At 46.9% G+C, this 19,001-nt stretch overlaps 1 protein-coding gene across 2 annotated transcripts; it reads left to right on the forward strand.

Annotated features, from left to right (window-relative positions):
• The first annotated feature begins 24 nt into the window (after window positions 1–24).
• On the forward strand, window positions 25–17,512 carry NPRL2 (NPR2 like, GATOR1 complex subunit). 2 transcript variants are annotated; one of them, XM_066596910.1, is made up of 12 exons: window positions 25–131; window positions 2,345–2,421; window positions 2,494–2,585; window positions 2,832–3,000; window positions 4,239–4,347; window positions 4,423–4,559; window positions 4,977–5,074; window positions 9,623–9,659; window positions 9,811–9,904; window positions 12,323–12,440; window positions 15,220–15,362; window positions 16,347–17,512. In XM_066596910.1, coding segments are annotated over exons 1-12 (1,143 nt in total). In that variant the 5' UTR covers window positions 25–130; the 3' UTR covers window positions 16,415–17,512. The 2 variants fall into 2 exon arrangements, with proteins under 2 accessions (XP_066453007.1, XP_066453008.1); XM_066596911.1 differs by having other exon boundaries at window positions 41–229.
• The last annotated feature ends 1,489 nt before the right edge of the window (window positions 17,513–19,001 follow it).

A 19,001-nucleotide genomic window follows, 5' to 3' on the forward strand; every position in this document is an offset into this window, starting at 1 on the left:
GAAGTGACCAATGAGCGCGGAGGGGGTGTGGCCGGAGTGGGAAGGAGGCTTGAGACGCATTCGCCCTGCTTCTGGTCTGTGCAGAGCTTGTTTTGATGGTTCTGCTGGAGGAATAGTTAATTCAAAGAAGAGTGAGTACAGAGCGCCGCTGCGGGGAGCGTGAGCGGCCCGCCGTTGTCAGAAGGAGCAGGGGGTACAGCTGCGTAGTCCCCCGGTTACCTGCAGACCGGTCAGTGCCATGTGTTACTCAGGGTGTCAGACCCTTTTCCCAGACGCTGCCCCACAGCGGTCACGTGTCACTGACTGCTCCTTTATTAGCCCCCATCTAGTAGCGCGTTGGTCCCCGTGGTGTAGATTCCACTGGGTGATGAAATCATCCTGCAGGAATATCGGCCCCTGCGGACAGGAAGCTTCTTGTAGTTGATGCACATTAGATGGAGGTGCTGACATGTTCTGGTCAGCTGACAGGAAGGGGTCATCAATTCATGCTGCTTGTGCCAAATTCTGACCTCCAATCAGAACAGAAATCTGAATCCATCTGACCAGGAGATGTTTTTCCGCTGCTCAGTGATACGTATTTTGCACTCTTGGAGTGTCAGCCTTTGGTTTTCTTAGACACAATGATGCTGGAACTGGTTGTCTGCTGTTATAGCCCATCCGTGCGAAGGAACGGCAAGTAGTGCTCTTGGACATATTAGTTGCAGCACCAGTGTTGTGTTCGGCTGACTGTGCTGCGCCCGTTGGTCAGGATTCCTGACATCCTCCTCTGACCCCTTTTGGCAACAAGTTGTTTCCATCCACAGGATCCCCTTTCACTGGATGTCTTTCCTTGATCATGCCATTCTCAGTATATCCCCATGCGGTTGGCAGTGAGGCCCCGGCTAGTTTAGCACCGATGACCAGACTACCATTCAGTGTGGTTCCAGAATAGCGTTCACAAAATTGTGCCCTTATAATGCCATGCTTTGACCTGATGACCAGCGCAAGTGGCGCACACTGGTCATCGTTTAGTGAATTATTCTTATCTCCTACTGTTGTATCATGTGTTATACTCCAGTCACCTCTAGAGCTGCGGCTATTAGTCTCCTGGTTATCACTATACATATGTCCCTCTGGCGTCAGCTGATGGGTCAGCCACTGTATGGGGTGCGACAGTCCAGCAGATTACTGACTTTCTCACTTAGGTATGTCGTTGGCAGTGTCAGCCCTAAGCCCCGCCCCTGCTTACTGATAACCTCTCCCTTGTTGCTTGCAGTGATGTCCAGTCAGCAGGGTCAGCCCTAGGCCCTGCCCCCGCTTACTGATAACCTCTCTTGTTGCCTGCAGTGATGTCCAGTTGGCAGGGTCAGCCCTAAGCCTCGCACCCGCTTACTGATAACCTCTCCCTTGTTGCCTGCAGTGATGTTCAGTCGGCAGGGTCAGCCCTGAGCCTCGCCCCCGCTTACTGATAACCTCTCCCTTGTTGCCTGCAGTGATGTCCAGTCGGCAGGGTCAGCCCTAAGCCACGCCCCTGCTTACTGATAACCTCTCCCTTGTCGCCTGCAGTGATGTCCAGTTGGCAGGGTCAGCCCTAAGCCCCGCCCCCGCTTACTGATAACCTCTCCCTTGTCACCTGCAGTGATGTCCAGTCGGCTGGGTTAGCCCTGAGCCTCGCCCCCGCTTACGGATAACCTCTCCCTTGTTGCCTGCAGTGATGTCCAGTCGGAAGGGTCAGCCCTAAGCCTCGCCCCCGCTTACTGATAACCTCTCCCTTGTTGCCTGCATTGATGTCCAGTTGACAGGGTCAGCCCTAAGCCTCGCCCCCGCTTACTGATAACCTCACTCTTGTTTCCTGTAGTGATGCCCAGTTGGCAGGGTCAGCCCTAAGCCCCGCCCCCGCTTACTGATAACCTCTCGTTTCCTGCAGTGATGTTCAGTCGGCAGGGTCAGCCCTAAGCCTCGCCCCCGCTTACTGATAACCTCTCCCTTGTTGCCTGCAGTGATGTCCAGTCGGCAGGGTCAGCCCTAAGCCTCGCCCCCGCTTACTGATAACCTCACTCTTGTTTCCTGTAGTGATGCCCAGTTGGCAGGGTCAGCCCTAAGCCTCGCCCCCGCTTACTGATAACCTCTCCCTTGTTGCCTGCAGTGATGTCCAGTCGGCAGGGTCAGCCCTAAGCCTCGCCCCCGCTTACTGATAACCTCTCCCTTGTTGCCTGCAGTGATGTCCAGTCGGCAGGGTCAGCCCTAAGCCTCGCCCCCGCTTACTGATAACCTCTCCCTTGTTGCCTGCAGTGATGTCCAGTCGGCAGGGTCAGCCCTAAGCCCCGCCCCCGCTTACTGATAACTTCTCCCTTTTTGCCTGCAGTGATGTCCAGTCGGCGGATAGAGTGCATTTTCTTCAGTGAGTTCCATCCAACCCTCGGCCCTAAAATCAGCTACCAGGTGAGTGGAGGCACCGCGGATCACGCATGATTGTGCTGCGGCAGGCTGGTGATGTCACCCGTGTTTCGGCAGGTACCGGAGGAGTACATCTCGCGAGAGCTGTTTGACACCGTCCAGGTTTATATCATCACCAAACCGGAGCTGCAGAACAAGCTGATTACAGTGTGAGTGTAAAGACCGTGGCCCCGGATAACAGGGGCCCTAACCTTTATCATGGAAAAGCTGTAGGGGACAGCATGGCCGCCATTACAGCTGCTGTTAGAACGGATGTGTCGCTGTGTACTGCGGCCAAAACCACTTGGGAGACAAGGAAAGCAGAGTCACGTCCGCTGTAATGGCGGCCATCTTGGCTGAATATAAATGTTGGCTCGCCTACTTTGTGTTGGTCACTCAGTCTGTTGTCTTTGCAGCACCGCCATGGACAAGAAGCTGATTGGTTGCCCGGTGTGCATTGAGCACAAGAAGTACAGCCGCAACGCGTTGCTCTTTAACCTGGGCTTTGTGTGTAACGCCAGAGCAAAGACCTGCGCGCTGGAGCCCATCGTTAAGAAGCTCGCAGGATACCTCAAGACGCTGGAGGTCCGTACTGCTTAACCCCTTGAGTGGCACGCCCGGAAATTTTCCGGGACGAGCTCCACTGCTCATAGCAACATAGCCCGGAAATCTTCCGGGCTATGTATCACTATGGGAGCTGCAGAGCACGATGCCACAAGCTGTGACAGTGTGCTCTGCCTGCACAGACCCACGGAGAACAAAGCAAGGGCTTTGAAAAACCAGCAGAAGATATTGCCGATATGCCGGCAATCTCCTGCACTGGTTTGTTTACAGGTTGCCATAGAGACCATCGGCTTGTCAGAAGCAAGCCGATGGTCTCTGTGGCAGGGAGAGCTGGTTGTTAGCTGTCAGAGGACAGGCAGGCACCAGCTCTTACAGCAGAGATCAGAGAAAACCTCCGATCTCTGCTGTGTTAACCCTTTACATGCTGCAGTCTGTGACTGCAGCATGTAAAGGGCTGTCACTGCAGCATGTAAAGGGCTGTCACCATCGGACCCCCGGAATGTGATCCCTAAAGGGACAAAAGAAAAAAAAAATTTAAAAAAAAAAGGAAAAAAATTATAAAAACACTTGTCTCCCTTTACTTTGTAAAAAATCAAAAATACAATCACACATGTGGTATCCATGCGTTGTAATGACCCAGAGAAGGAAGTTAATACATTATTTAACCCCTTAATGACATGGCCCCTTTTTTTCTTTTTTCCCCATTTCTTTTTTTCCTCCCCCCTGTTTAAAAAATCACAACTTGTCCCGCAAAAAGCAAGCCCTTATATGGCCATGTCAATGGAAAAATGAAAAAGTTATGGCTCTTGAGACGCAACTGCAAAATTGGTTGAAATTCAATGATTAGACCATTTTAAAAAACCTGCCCTGGTGGGCACGACAGGGTGGTAGGAAACCCGCCACTCAAGGGGTTAAAGGAGCCTTACACATAAACACACATTCATACAAGGGCGATGACGTTGGGTGTAGTCTGTCGCAGACATGGGCTTCAGAGCAGCATTCCCTGCTTGTTCAGTGTCTGCACAGACCTTGTTCTGGTGGTTTGCATTCTCCCCATCATAGGAGTGCGGCTACAGAGTTGGAGTGGAGGAGTCCATCCACCAGCTTGCTGACTGTTTCCAATAACATTCAGCAGCTTTATGGAGATTAATTCTAGATGTAAACTGTCAGCGTTGTTGTGCGATCCCTTTGTTCTCCACTTGCTGCATGCTCTCTGAGGCCGTTTCCCTGTTCTTGAGTTTCCCGTTGTCTCATTGCAGCTGGAGTCCGGCTTCATCTCTAATGAGGACAGTAAGCAGCGGCTGGTGCCCATCATGAGTATCCTGCTGGAAGGGCTGAACTCGACTGGAGAATGCTCGCTCCCTATAGGTACGGACCCCGGAGGAGCCTCCTGTGTGCTGGGGGCCGCTGCTCACTCCTTATTCATTAATCTCTTCCTCCCAGATGAAAGTAACACAATGCACCTCAAGGTGATAGAACTGCGTGTGGCGCCTCCTACAGCTCAGGAGTATGATGTCCCGGTGTTCACAGAAGACAAGGAAGACTTCTGCAATGCGCAGTGGGATTTGACAACACAGCAGGTAAAAAGAGGAGATATTAGAGAATTTCCCCCTAAAATAAATGAGACCCCCTCCCCATCCTGTGTAGGGTCTTCTATGTGCCCCTCCCTCCTGTGTAGCGTCTTCTATATTCCCTCCCTCCTGTGTAGCGTCTTCTATATGCCTCCCCATCCTGTGTAGGGTCTTAAACTATTAAGTTCTTTTGATTCATTTCCAAGGTAATGATTACAGTCAGTTCTGTGTTCTTTAGGGGTTATCTCCCAACTTTCTGCAGATCCCTCATAACTCCTCCTGATGTGCTGTTATATTTTCAGTCAGTAGACACTGTATCTCTAGAATTATATTCCTGAATTAGGATTCTGCACGTGACTGGTCGTGTTCCAGGAAATTCTCCTATGAATAGCCACCGTATTTATCCACTTACATCTTCACTTCCAGATTCTTCCATATATTGATGGTTTCCGTCACATCCAGAAGATCTCTGCAGAGGCGGATGTGGAGCTGAACCTCGTGCGGATAGCGATACAGAACCTCATGTGAGCGCTTTAGAACAGGAATTCTGGTTTATGGGGAGAGGTGGAGTAGAACGCTGGATAAATACAGTGCAAATTCTTTAACCTGATTTGGACTAAATGTCATAAATATATGGTGTTTGGTCCTGGGCCCTAATACCTACCTGATGTACGGCACACATCGGGCATCTGTGCGCAGAGCGGGCTTGGAAGCTGAGTCCATTATATTCACAGCAATTTTTGACAGCTGCCACATACCGGGAACAGACGCAATCGGTTGATGACGCCAATTTTGGCTATTCAGCACTTGACATCTGTTGACCCTTTAAATAGTGTGAAAGGGGGGTGCTCGCTGGATGTCATGGCAGCATGGGGCCTTCTGAAGGCCACCAGAGCTGCCTTAAATGATTGCCTAGCAAGGTATGCCTGTGGCCCATCTTGATAGGCTGCCTGTCAGAACATGGTATAATATAATACTATGGTCTTACATTATATTGTATAAGCGATCATCAAGTCCCCTATGGGCACTAAAAAAAAAACAAAAACGTATTAAATATTAGAAGAAAAAAAACAAAAACCTTTACCCCAGTTGTCTTACAGAAAAAAAATGGTATCATTGTGTCCACAAAAGTCTCAATGATTAAAATATCACATTATTAATCCCGCACAGCAATCGGCGTCAGAAAAAGAAATATACGCAATGCCAGAATTGTAAATTTTTGGCCACAGCCGTATTAAGAAAAAAAAAAAAAAAAAGTGATCCAAACGTTTGATGTACCCCCACAATGGTACTAATACAAACTACAGGTCATCGTGCAAAAATAAGTTATTAGGCCCCCTGTCCACGGCAGTGATTTCGCTGGCGGTAAATTGCCGGCGAATGACGCTGTCGGAAAGTTTTCCATAGCGTTTCTATGTTAAGCGCCGACCCCGTGTTCACGAGCAGAGAATCATCGCGATTCTCAGCTCGCTCATTCCCAGCTGCGAAATGCCGCGATTCTCTGCGGTCAGATTAGGCTGACTGGGGAGATCCGTCTGCGGCACCTGCTCCCGCAGCGGAGATCCACTGCGGGATACTGCAACGCCTGTGGACAGGGGGCCTTAGTGTTAAAAGATGGCAACAGTAACATGTTTTAATACTTTTTTTTTTTTTTTTTTAAAGCTATAATTTTCTTCTAGCCACTATTGTACTGACCCAAAGAATAAAGATAACGGCATTTTTAGTGCATTATGAACATCGTAAAGCTAAAAGCTCAGCAAAAACTGCACATTGCATTTTTTTTTCTAATTTCTCCCCACTTAGAAACTTTTCAGAGTTTTCCAGTACATTAAATGGTACCATTGAAAAGTACAACCCGTCCTACAAAAGACGAGCCCTCGTGTAGATCTGTAACCAGAAGAATCTGAGATGTTCTTCTGAATGTGGGGAGGAAAGAATGAAAATGAGAACACAAAAAAAATGCAGCAGTAGGAAGGGGTTAAACCAGCGCCATTGTAAACTTACAGCACGGGTTTAATCTAGCAGGACCCAGAGGAGAAGGCAGAAGCCGTTTCTAACCACTTCTGCGCTCTCTTCCAGCCTATGTAGTACTAGAAAAGTGTGGTGAATAGGGGAAGTGGCGGTGCTATTTCCTCTATGGCATCCGGTGATCACATGATCACAAACACCCGCAGCATGGCAGAGCTACAGAGTTTAGCACCCCTATCAGCTCTGCCCATGACGAGTGTTAGATGGGGGATGTTTTCCACTGTAACTGGAGCTCCTATAGACGCCCCAGTTGCGGTGGAGAAGTGTGAAATAAGAGTAAATGACCTTGTGAATGTCCCCCAGGGGCTGACATGTTATGGTGGATATAAAAGCTAAAAATGTATATAAAAATATATTAAAAAAGGAAATAAAATAACCGTCCAGGCCAACCTAAACTGTCACCATAACCGCCTTGTAATCGGAGACTATACAAGAAGTATATCAGAACAACCGGAGCAAAATGGGGGACCCATCATATACTTTATTTAAGTCCCCTCCCTGCAGAACTAGAAGCAATGCTATTGGGGGACGTGACAAGGAGTCGGGTGAGGTATTCTTTATACTTGCCTGCTTCCTGGACCCAGCGGTGTCCCCCTCCAAAGATCACGCCGCCACCTCAGATCTGACTCTTCACAGTGCCGTGTGCCCGCTCTCCTATACAAGTGTACGGCGCTGTGAAAAGTCGCATTGCAGTGCCGGAGCGATCCTTAGAGAGGGACCCTGCAGGATCCAGGGAGCCGGGCAAGTATACAGAGTACATCACCTGGATCTGTCACGTCCTCTAACTGCACCATAATGTAGTTTATGATGCTGTGGGGACGTGGCAGGTTCCCTTAAAGCGTTGATGCACTGATTTTTAAAAATCCAGTATTTTATAAATCTATTTTTTTTTTTTTCTGCACATATTGGGCTCCATTTATCAAAACTTTCTTTTAGTAAGACTGTCCGTGTTGCCTGTAGCCACCAATCACATCTCAGCTTTAATTTCTTAAATGGCTCTGAGAAAATTAAAGCCAAGCTGTGATTAGTTGCTCCCAGCAACACGGACAGTCTTACTATTAGACAGTTTTGATAAATGAGACCTGTTTATCCCTAATAAAACCAATAAAGGAAAAAAAAATAGTGAAAAACAGCCCTATCTGTCACAAAATGAAACCGTAGCAAAAATAATTTTGGTAGCCCAAGACAAAAAATAGGGCAATAAAGTCATCATATTCATAAAATTGCAAAACATTCTTGTCATTTAAGGGAACCGGCATCCCCTTTAAACCCCGTAAACTACGTTGTAGGGCTCAAGGAGGAGTGAATGGGGGGGTTCTGGGAGGTGTGTTTCATACCATGTTTCCCCGAAAATAAGACCCTGTATTATTTTTTACTCCAATAGAGGCACAGGGTCGGTGGGTGTCTTGAAATATAAGCCATACCCCTGAAAATAAGCCCTAGCTACACTACATGGAAAAAAAACACAATACTCAGCAGGTGCTGTTTAGGTCCCTCCCGCTGGACTGCAAAATGTAAAGGACAGCGCTCCAACCCACTAGAGATATGGTGGTAATGAGAGGTAAAAACATAAGTATAAAAAGGACTTACCCGGTGTAGGTGGGATAGCCCAGAACACGGGCCACCCACCCAACATCTCCACGTCCAAGTATGTATATAAAAAAATCCAACCAGTGGGAGTCCACGTTTTCATTTCCTTATCCCTGTTTAAAAAGGGGGAGCTAGCCACAGCCTGTCATGCCCCTGGATTAGGATACGACCACAGTATGGGATGTATAGAGTAAAACAAGTAAAGGGGCCCGGAGCTCCAAGGAAACAAATCCAACCGGAAAAAGCAAAAGATCAGTATAGGATCTTTAATCCCAGATAAGTATACGACGTTATCAAGTATCGGTAGTGCGACGAAATGCGTCGTATACTTATCTGGGATTAAAGATCCTATACTGATCTTTTGCCTTTTCCGGTTGGATTTGTTTCCTTGGAGCTCCGGGCCCCTTTTTTTCTTGTTTTACTCTATACATCCCGCTGGACTGCGGCGCTCCGGCAGGCTTCGGTGTAGGCCTCCATGCCGACGGAGCATCTCTTGCTGGTGACGGGGCTAGACTTCCCCGCCTGCCGAAAGTGATTGCTCTGATTGGCTGAGGCGGTGCTCCTGAGCTAATCAAAACCGGCGCTCGGTGAACCAATCACAGCCATTCAATGATATCATTCAATGAATGGCTCCGATTGGTTCAGGAGCGCCGCCTGAGCCAAGCAGTCAGCGCTTGATGAACTAATCGGAGCAATCACTTGCTGGAGCGGGGTATTCAAGCCCCGTGATCAGCAAGAGATGCTCCGTCGGCGTTGAGGACTACACAGAAGCCTGCCGGAGCGCTGCAGCCCAGCGGGAGGGACCCAAGCGGCACCTGTTAGGTGAGTATTGTGTTTTTTGGGTTTTTTTCAATGTAGTGTAGCTGGGGCTTATTTTGGGGGGTATGGCTTATATTTCAAGCCAACCTCCCACTCTTCTGCCCCTCCTGAAAATCAGGGTAGATCTTATTTTCGGGTAAACACTGTACTTACCGGGTGCTTCTTCCCTGCGCTGTGTCCCTGTGAAGTTGGCATGCGCACACAGTGTGACTCTTTTTAGAATGCTTTGTGCACATGCTGTACCATAGAGATGAATGGGTGCGTGCACACAGCCGGCTGATAAGTCACAAAGTGTGCACACCAACTTCTTGGTAACAGGGCACCTGGCGAATATGAAACGCACCTCCCTGGACTCTCCATCCCTTCACCTTTTTGAGCCCCATTACGTAGTTTTATTGGACCCAAAGCTGGTGACGGGTTCCCTTTAAAATGTTCCAAAACTAGGAGACGTTGGAGCAGAGAACCAATCGGACATCCTCTGATTACTAAAGTGTCAGCAGATGATCTTGCGGGTTCTCTGCTCTTCTGTCAGGTTTGTGCGGTTGTATGACCGTCCGATAATCCGGCTTCTTGTGATTGGATGTTTACTCCATCATTCTAACCTTTAGTTATACGTCTCTCCTTCCTGTTCCCAGGTATTATGGGGTGGTGACGTTGGTCTCCATCTTCCAGGTAAGTATCCAAGGATGTCTGGAGTTTGTCGGGTTATTCCAGCATTGCTTGTATGATCCATCTTCCTATCAGGCTGCCTTCCCTGGGCTGTCTGCTGTCTCTAGGGTGATTGCTGCGACGCCTGCTCTCACGGCTCCTCTTCTCCTTGCAGTACTCCAATGTGTATTGTACGACTCCGCGGGTGCAGGAGCTGATACACGACAAGGCTCTGCAGGACGAGTGCATCTCTTACATCAGTAAACCAGGTGACTAGTACAGAGATTCACTGATCCTTTTGGGTTTATAATGCAAGTGGACTTGCTGTTGTGTCCTCTGTATTTTGTATATTGGGGAGGGGTCTGCTACTGCTTCATGTGCATCATGTGTGCTGCCCCCTTTCTGAGAGCAGAGTACATGAATGAAATCCTCTAACTGTAAAGGGGAATTCCAATGACATGAACTACAGGCAACCTGTCCCTGGAGTAAAACGGCCGATAAGAGGGAACAATCGCCTGTCCTACAGTTAGGGCCGACAGTCGAGTAAATGATTATACGAGTGCTGACGTCGCCGCTAAGGTCTATCGAGTAGGCAGCATCCAAGGTGCAACAGCCATTCCTCAGCAGTCATATTGAAATCAGCGATGTTTCGACTCCACCCTGGAGTCTTTATCAAGCTGACATACCATTACAGGTACACTTAATAAATACCAAAAAGACACCAATCACAAACAGACACATGATTAAAACACTCCCACGCCGCAGGTGAAAACAATACATCTGTAACCTTCGGGTGCCTGAGAAGCAGCTGGCAACCATCATGTCCCTTCATCTCTGTGAAGAAGACAATTCAGCTTCTCGCAGGGTCGTGTTTTCTCGCTGACTTCTCGCTCAGCGCCTCACTTCCTATGTGACTCACTGAGCGGGTGCATTTACATGTAATGAGAAGCCAGTGATAGTTCTTATGTAGACATAAAGTCAGCAATGACAAACTGCAAACGAATAGTTACCAATTTTTGCTTTTACACTGAGCGATTATTGCTTAACCCCTTCCCGCCCCATGACTTAAGGGTACGTCATGGGAGCGAGGTACTTCCCGCAAAATGATGTACCCTTACGTCATAGGGATAGCGCGAGATCTGCTATGATCTCGCACTATCCCGCAGCTGGAGCCGACTGTCACTAGTAGCCGGCCTCCCGCTGTGACATCGGGGGGGCATCGGAGATGCGCCCCTCCCCCTGCTGTTAACCCCTTCCCTGCGCACTCCCTCTGTGACTCCAGACGGCTCTCGCGATGACATCGCGAGAGCCTGGCTGGTTGCTATGGCAACAGGACGCCAGATACCGGCGTTCTGTATTGCCATTGCCTAAGATCGCTGTAATAAGCAATAAGGTATGGCAGGAGAGAAGTCCTGCCATGCTCTATTGCAGCGATCATTAGTGCTGTAGTAAAAGTCCCTCAAAGGGACACAGATGGTGTAAAAGAAGAAAAAGTACAAAAAATAAAAATATAAAAAAAGTTTAAAAAACCCTTTATGCTTTTTCTCATATTAGCATTTAAAAAATGTAAAAAAATTAAAACTCCCACATATTTGGTATCGCCGCGTCCGTAACGACATTTACAATACGTTAAACACGCTTTTTTGTCCTGCACGGCAAAAAGCGTTAAACGCTAAAAAACTGAGGCAAAACGCTAATTTTTAGCATTTTGCCTCCCAAAAACGCAATAAAAGTGATTTTAAAAAAGTATGTACCTCAAAATGGTACCAATAAAAACTACAGCTTGTCTCTCAAAAAATAAGCCCTCACAGAGCTCCGTCCATGGAAAAATAAGTTATGACTTTGAATGCAGTGAGTTTAGAAAAAATAACTTCCAAAAAAAGGGGTTTTATTGTGGAAAAACCTAAAAAAAAATAAGAATTTTGGTATCGTTGTAACCGACCCGCAGAAAAAATGTAGTGTGTCATTTATGCTGCATAATTAACGCTTTAAAAAAAACCTATGGCAGAATTGATGCGTTTTCTCTCCCTACGATCATAAAAAAATTATTAATTTTACAATATAGTCTATGTACCCAAAAATGGTAGCAATAAAAACTACAGTTCGCCACACAAAAACAAGCCCTCATACGGCCGCGGCGACGGAAAAATAAAAAAAGTTATGGCTTTTGAAAAATGGAGATGAAAAAATACCAAAAATCGTTTGTTCCTCAACGCCAAAATAGGCCGTGTCATTAAGGGGTTAAATTAGTTTGTTTTGAGCGATAGTCGCTACTTGAAAATGGACCATTACATAGCACAATTATGTGATTTGCACAATAATGGTTAAGTGTAAACACATTAGATTGTCGCTGATTAGATCTTTCATGTGGACCGAAAAATCCTCATTCATCTGCTGCTTTCGTGTAAAGAGGCGTAACGATTGGCTTGATACAAAGCAGTGGCAGAAGAGTTGACTCTCTAGAAGCACGGTGATCTTGAGCGATCAAAGCTACCCAATAGTTCATTGTAAATGTATGCCAAGCCAATGCTATACAATCGCTACATCACCGCTGGCTGCATCCTCGCTCCAATGTATCTTGCCTTGTAAAAGAACACTTAGCGTGGCTTTACACTAACGTATAGGCGTTAGAGTGACTGTAAGTGTCACTAGTTGCCTGATTTTATTTTTTCCTTCTCCTTTCTTAGGTCTTAAGCGGCCGAGTCTTCGTGACGTCTTCCAGCTGTACTGTGGCCTCAGTCCTGGCACTACTGTCCGAGATCTAATTGCTCGACACACACAGCAGCTGCAGAGAGTGGATGAAAGGTCAGTGTGTTACAATGGGCACATGTTCTTCTAAACGCTCCCCAATAGTGAGACATCCACAAACCCTGCTGGTTCAGCATCTACCAAGTGTACACTGGTGAAAATTCAAAGTGTTCTACCCAGAAGGAGTTGGTGGAATTTCAAGAAACCTGATAGATCTGTGCAGAGTCACTCAGAATAAATGACGGCAAACTGAAATGAATCAGACAGCATTTATTACTGTTGGGTACAGGTGTCAGTAAGAAGTGTGCCCACCACGAGACCCGGGGACAGGTGTCAGTAAGAAGTGTGCCCACCACGAGCCCCGGGGACAGGTGTCAGGAAGAAGTGTGCCCACCACGAGCCCCAGGGACAGGGGTCAGGAAGAAGTGTGCCCACCACGAGCCCCAGGGACAGGGGTCAGGAAGAAGTGTGCCCACCACGAGCCCCAGGGACAGGGGTCAGGAAGAAGTGTGCCCACCACGAGCCCCAGGGACAGGGGTCAGGAAGAAGTGTGCCCACCACGAGCCCCAGGGACAGGGGTCAGGAAGAAGTGTGCCCACCACGAGCCCCAGGGACAGGTGTCAGTAAGAAGTGTGCCCACCACGAGCATCTATACACTCTTGGATCCTTACAAGCATTAAATCAATAAGTATTGTTGGGGTCTCTCCATGCCTGCATGACTTGTGCAGTCAGTTTTGGTGGGCGGCCCCGTAACATAATGCGTCTACCTATGGCATCCCAGACATGCACTAGTAGCCTGTAGCGTCGTAGCCGAATTGATAGGCACATTTCAGGTTTTATGTAATTGGGGATGCTGATTTCAAAAATCAATACGAAAAAATTCTCCAAAAATTGGAACACCTCCCTAAATGACCAGAAAAATGCACTTTTTTCCCTGTTATTTATTTGTTAAAGTTTCTTTTCAAATTGATTGCTTCTATGAGTAAATGGAGTACTAATGAGTATATGGCTGTTGTAAAGATTGTGATGTTTTTGTACTGTACGTACAGAAATAATATGGTTGTTTCATGTATTTTGGTTTTAATTAATAATAAATAACAAATGTTTTATTTTGTTTTATAAAATATGAAAATTATTGATAAAAATATGATTTTTTTTTTTGTGTGTGTAAATATGGAGGTGTTCCGGTTTTTAGAGAATTTTTTTTGTCTTGATTTTTTTTAAAATCGGCATACTCTATTACATAAAACCTGAAATGTGCCTTCTATTCAGACAAAAAAAGGTCTCCAACACTACAGGCTAATGCACTAGTGGGGATGAATCTGGGGACCGTGCAGGCCAATTCATGGTGTATCTTGTGCTGGCTGTGGTTGATGGGCATTATCCTGTTAGAAGATACCATTTTTGGATGGTGGCCATGAAGGGTATGACAACGACGTGTAGCCATGACTCCAAGGCATGGACCTATGTGGCACTCAGAAATCGCAGCAGGGTGGCACTTTCTCCAAAACACTGGTGGATATATTGCCCATTATTACTTTGCCCTGGACAGAATCTGCACTCGTCTCTAAATAACTGTTCTCCACTCGTGTTTGATTGCGTCTAGCAGCACACCCGGTTAGTCGTTGCTGGCAGTGAAATTGGGTTAACGTAACACACTGCACGGTGGTCCGAGAATACAACCCAGCTTGCAACTATTTGTGGGATGACTCTAACCCCAACCGCTGCTCAGATCTGTGTGCAGTCACCTATCTATTAGCAACTGCCATCTGCACAATTTGGTGGTCTTCACATGGCATCATCCTTCTGCGTGGACCTGTGCCACGTCTGTGAGTACTGGAGCCTTCCTGTGTCCACGGTGTAACCGCTCTCTGTACGAACATTGCACTATGGCCAGTCCTTCAGGAAATATCATGATATGATTCCCCCCATTTCAAACATGCCAATTATCTGGCCTCTCTCAAAGTCAGACAATTGGATGTAAGGAGTTCCAACTCTACGATTTGGCATACCTGGCCACCGACAGTCTGTGGGCAATTAAGGACCTTCTTAGATAACACCTTATGACTTAAGCCCCATTTACATGCGGAGATGATCGCTCAAAACCTAGGGAGAATGACAGTTTGAGCGATCATTTTACATAAGCAGCTAATGGGCAGTAATGCCAATTAGCAGCTTATTACCTTCATTTGCATGTAAATGAGCCTCCCTGAGCTGTATGCAATGAACAGCAGGTGGTCTGTTATCTGCATATAGCCCATTTGTTCTGCTGTGGAACTGCAGCTGAATACAGTGTATCAGCGCCCCCATGGAGAAACACAGCGTGCGGTCCCTGCTATTAACTCTCCGTCCAAATGATGGATTTTAAACTCAACTAAAAATCATTGTTCGTACGAAAAGCAAACGATAATCATTGCGTGTAAATGGGGCTTTATAAACTAAAGCAAGGGAGGATTTTGCCTAACAAAAGACTTTGTAATTTACATATTAATGAACAGACTTCATCCAATTATTCAGTATTCTTCATATGGCGAGACGTGCATCAATGTTTCATCAGCTTTCAACAACTCTGTCTGGGTACAACACTTTCAAGTTCCATCAGTGTAGTTCCAGGGGCGAGGGGAACTGGGGTGGAAGCGGGGCACATTGGATACGTCTGTAGGGTAAGGGGGCTGAAAATGAACACTGGGAAGCACACGTAGTTCTGGAACCTTTGGGGCCGCGGCTTATTCAGTGCAAGTCTACCACTGCCGTTCTTTCCTCTGTGCCGATGACATGGGGGATTGTGTTTACCTCATTGATCTGTCCTCTGCTTTTATATACTGTGTGAACACAGGAAACTCATCCAGTTTGGGCTGATGAAGAAGTTGATCCGCAGACTCCAGAAATACCCTGTAAAAGTGTCCCGTGATGAACGCAGCCCCCCTGCTCGTCTCTATACAGGAAGCCACAGCTATGATGAGATCTGCTGTAAGACAGGTACTGGCACAAGGGTCCGCAGATTCCTTTAGGAGAATTTGTTTCTTTAGTTGACAGGGAAAGTGACAACCACTGAAGGGTATTTAACTCCTTGAGGACCTTGCCATTTTTTTGTTTTCTTTTCTTGCTTCAAAAAAAAAAAAAAAAGCTGTTTTTATTTTTCCTGTGATATAACTTCATGAGGCTTTTTTTTATTTTTAAAGCCGCATGGCTCATTGGAGCTGTTAACCCTTAAATGCCGCTATGAATTCTGACAGCAGCATTTAAAACCCCAGACGATTTTCGGGGGTCCCGTATGGCCCCCCCATGATTAAATCGCAGGGAGCTGTGTGGGTGTCATGGCAGCCAGGGGCCTTCTGAAAGCTCCCAAGGCTGTCATGGCAGAATGCCTATGAAGCCATGCCTGTGGGGTGGCTTGATAGAATGCCTTCCTGATCGCAGTATGATGTAATGCTATGGGGACATAAAGTTGCGATCATTTGACTGCTTATATGACTTAATGCAATACTGTAGTAATGCTATTCTCATAGGAATTCTAGTCAGATGTCCAAAGGTACGGCTTAATAGTCAAAGACTTATGGCAGCTCTGGGGGCTTTCAAAAGGCCCCAGGCTGCCATGACACCCTTGAGTCATCTTTCTGGGGCTGGGGGCAGCCTTCAGGACACTTTAATGTTGCTGTCATAATTGACGGCAGCACTTAAATTATTAATATTATTAATACCTTCCACTGGCGTTCTGTGATGGTGGCTGTTTTTGACAGTAGACACTCGCCATGTGTGGAGCAAGCTTGCTGTATGTAGTGATACACAACATGCGCCGTACAGCTACACTGCCCATCGGAAGGAGATTAACATGTGGGTCCCAGTGCCGCTCCTGTCATCATTGTTTACAATAATATGATGTAGTACCCTCGCCACCTCCCTGTGTGCCCCCCTCCATATACAGAGCCATTATCCATGTCGTGTTTGTGTTTCCTCACCCAGGCATGAGCTATCGAGAGCTGGATGAAAGGCTGGACACCGACTCCAACATCATTTTGTGCATGAAATAACGAATGGCGCGGTGAACCTCAGCAGTGGAGGGCACCTCACTCATACCAGCCACAGATATGGACGTGGGGCGCTCAGCCTGCCAGACTCTGAATTATATAATAATTTTCAGTCTGTAACATTTGTGCAGCTGCTCTAGTGGTGTCCCATAATCCTCAGGAATTATTGCGAGGCAGTGTACACTCAGCGAGGAGTGGCGGAACCCTAGCGGACGCTCTGAATGTTCCACCAACATGTAGGATGCAGCTCTTCCATCTACTCTGTATATGACTCTTACGATTTGCTATTGCGTCCAGCAGCTTTGGTTTGACAAGGACATCTTGTAGCTATGCCTATTAAAAGGGTTTGTTGTGGTGTCTTATGTACATGGAGGTGGGTACGGTCTGCTCCTCCCCAGAATATCACATGGCATCACTGGGAGGCGGTGACCATAACCTCAGTTGTATCGGCGTCTTGTATTGTTGCATATCAGAGTTTAGGGGTCACCTAGTTTCACATCGCCTCCTCAGCACTACCCCTCTGGGAAGATCCCTGCGCCTCCTGCTGGCAGTAACCACAATGTGATGTTGGGTGCAGCTGCTGATGGGTAGCAGGAGGAGATCCCACAGCAGATGGAAGATGGGAGTGACTGTAGGGATTGAATATAATGTCTCATCTAGTCTTCTGGAAATAAAGCTTAGTCGCTGCACAGGGTAAAGTTCTGCACCTTCCAAAGAGAGTTTGGGGCAGAATTACATAGACTGGTGGTTTATACGGTGTTAATAAGTAAACATTACACGGGCGTGAAAGACAACAAGTGTATTAAGGGCGCACGTCTTTTTATGCATTTGGTGTATCTTTGGGCCAACCGTGTGCCAAATCTGAAATGTTGGCATAGTTTTCAGCTATAAGTCATGCCAGTTTCTGGCATAAATCAGGCTGTGAGTAACCACACCCCCTAGTATTAAGCCCCGCCCACCCCTTTTTTTCCGTTTATAAAGAAAAAAAGTGTTGGAACTAGCGTGAAAAAGCAAAACATTGCCCATTTTGCCCAACAAGATGCCGTGTGCTGAAATGTGCAAATGTATATGCCAGGCATAAAAAGTTTTATAAATGTGCAATTTGTCTTTTAATTCACTGTTTTCAATATCTCTGCTTACTGTAAATGAATGTGAATATGGTCGGAGGCTGACTGGGAGTGCACAGCTTGTTAGCAAGAGTCCACAGCTATCACCATCCCGGGACATGTGGCCTTACCCTTAGTCTATCAGTACTTTCTCTTGTTACTATTCTCAGCTGTGTCAGTGTTTCCTTTTTTTGAGGCTACATTCACACGGCGAGTGCGGTATCTGTTCATGAATCACGTCCCGATATTGCTCTAGCCAACTTGCGATTTTCCCGCAGATGGGTGGCGGTTTTATATCAAAACCACCTAGCATTACTGAGGGGAAGTAGCGATCCTCCACCGCGACTGACAGCTGGGGCTGAGTTTCTCCCACTGAAAAAAATGGAAGATGCGATGCGAGGGCGCGCCCTAAGATAGAATGTGCAACGATTTTTTGCAATGCAGAATTAAAGGGGGGGGGGGGGAAATTGCTCATGTGTATGACCCCATTCAAAAGAATGGGGTTCATATTTGTGCGTCATGCATCGCAGTGATCTTGCCCATGTGAAGCCATTCACACAGGTGAGAATCTCGTGTGGGGTGAATCGCACGAATATGAACTCCCTTCTTTTGAATGGACTTAATCATGAAGCGATTTTATATTTTTATTTTTTTTATTCCCCCCCCATGCTCGTGAAAAAAATCCTATTTGCATCACACATGCACATGACATGCGAGTGTGTGCGTTTTTTTGCTTCCCATAGGAAATAATGGGCATTGCTCAAAAATAGGACATGTGGTAAGAAGAATAGCTGTGAGAAATATCGCATGTGGAAGCAGACCCGTTGCCAGTAACGAGTTCTTATCTGTGTGAGTTTTGGTCAATTCGGAACCCCTAAACCTCGCATAATAAAATTGTCCGTGTAAATACAGCCTGAAGCCGCTTTTTCACGGCTGTGAAACTTGCGTGAGATTCGTGTGTTGTGAGACCCAGGTAGATGACTTTCGTTGTCAAGGAAACGGGCCAAAAATCTGAACAGGCAGCGGGTACAAGAATTAAGGTCAATGAACAAACTGAAGTTAGGAGAAGAGAAAACTGGAAAAGCCAAGTAGAACAAGAAGGGTCAAAACCAGGGCATCAAACAGGAAGGCTACAGCATCTTTGCACAGCCCCCCCCCCCCCCTCCAAGGTATCTTAAATAGACTGGAATCTATCCGGATTGATTAGGGACTGGAAAGCTGGGTATGTGCACCAGTCCTTTCAGATTTGGACTGAACAGAGAGAACATGACGTCTGCCGCAGATGACTGTCCGCTGCACTGGTGGGAGATACGGGACCTCATTGGCCACGACACCAGCTATAGCATATCGTTGGGGGGCGGCTGCTTGGGATGCTTGATTAGCTGTTTGCTGGGCTGCTGCACTCTAGCAAAGCTGATTTCTCTTGGAAGCAGACAACTCTGTTTCCACTGTAGTGGCCTGGCTTGGTACTGCAGTCTAAAATC

The sequence above is a fragment of the Eleutherodactylus coqui genome, chromosome 3 (assembly GCF_035609145.1).
Source record: "Eleutherodactylus coqui strain aEleCoq1 chromosome 3, aEleCoq1.hap1, whole genome shotgun sequence".
In the NCBI taxonomy this organism is placed as follows: domain Eukaryota; kingdom Metazoa; phylum Chordata; class Amphibia; order Anura; family Eleutherodactylidae; genus Eleutherodactylus; species Eleutherodactylus coqui.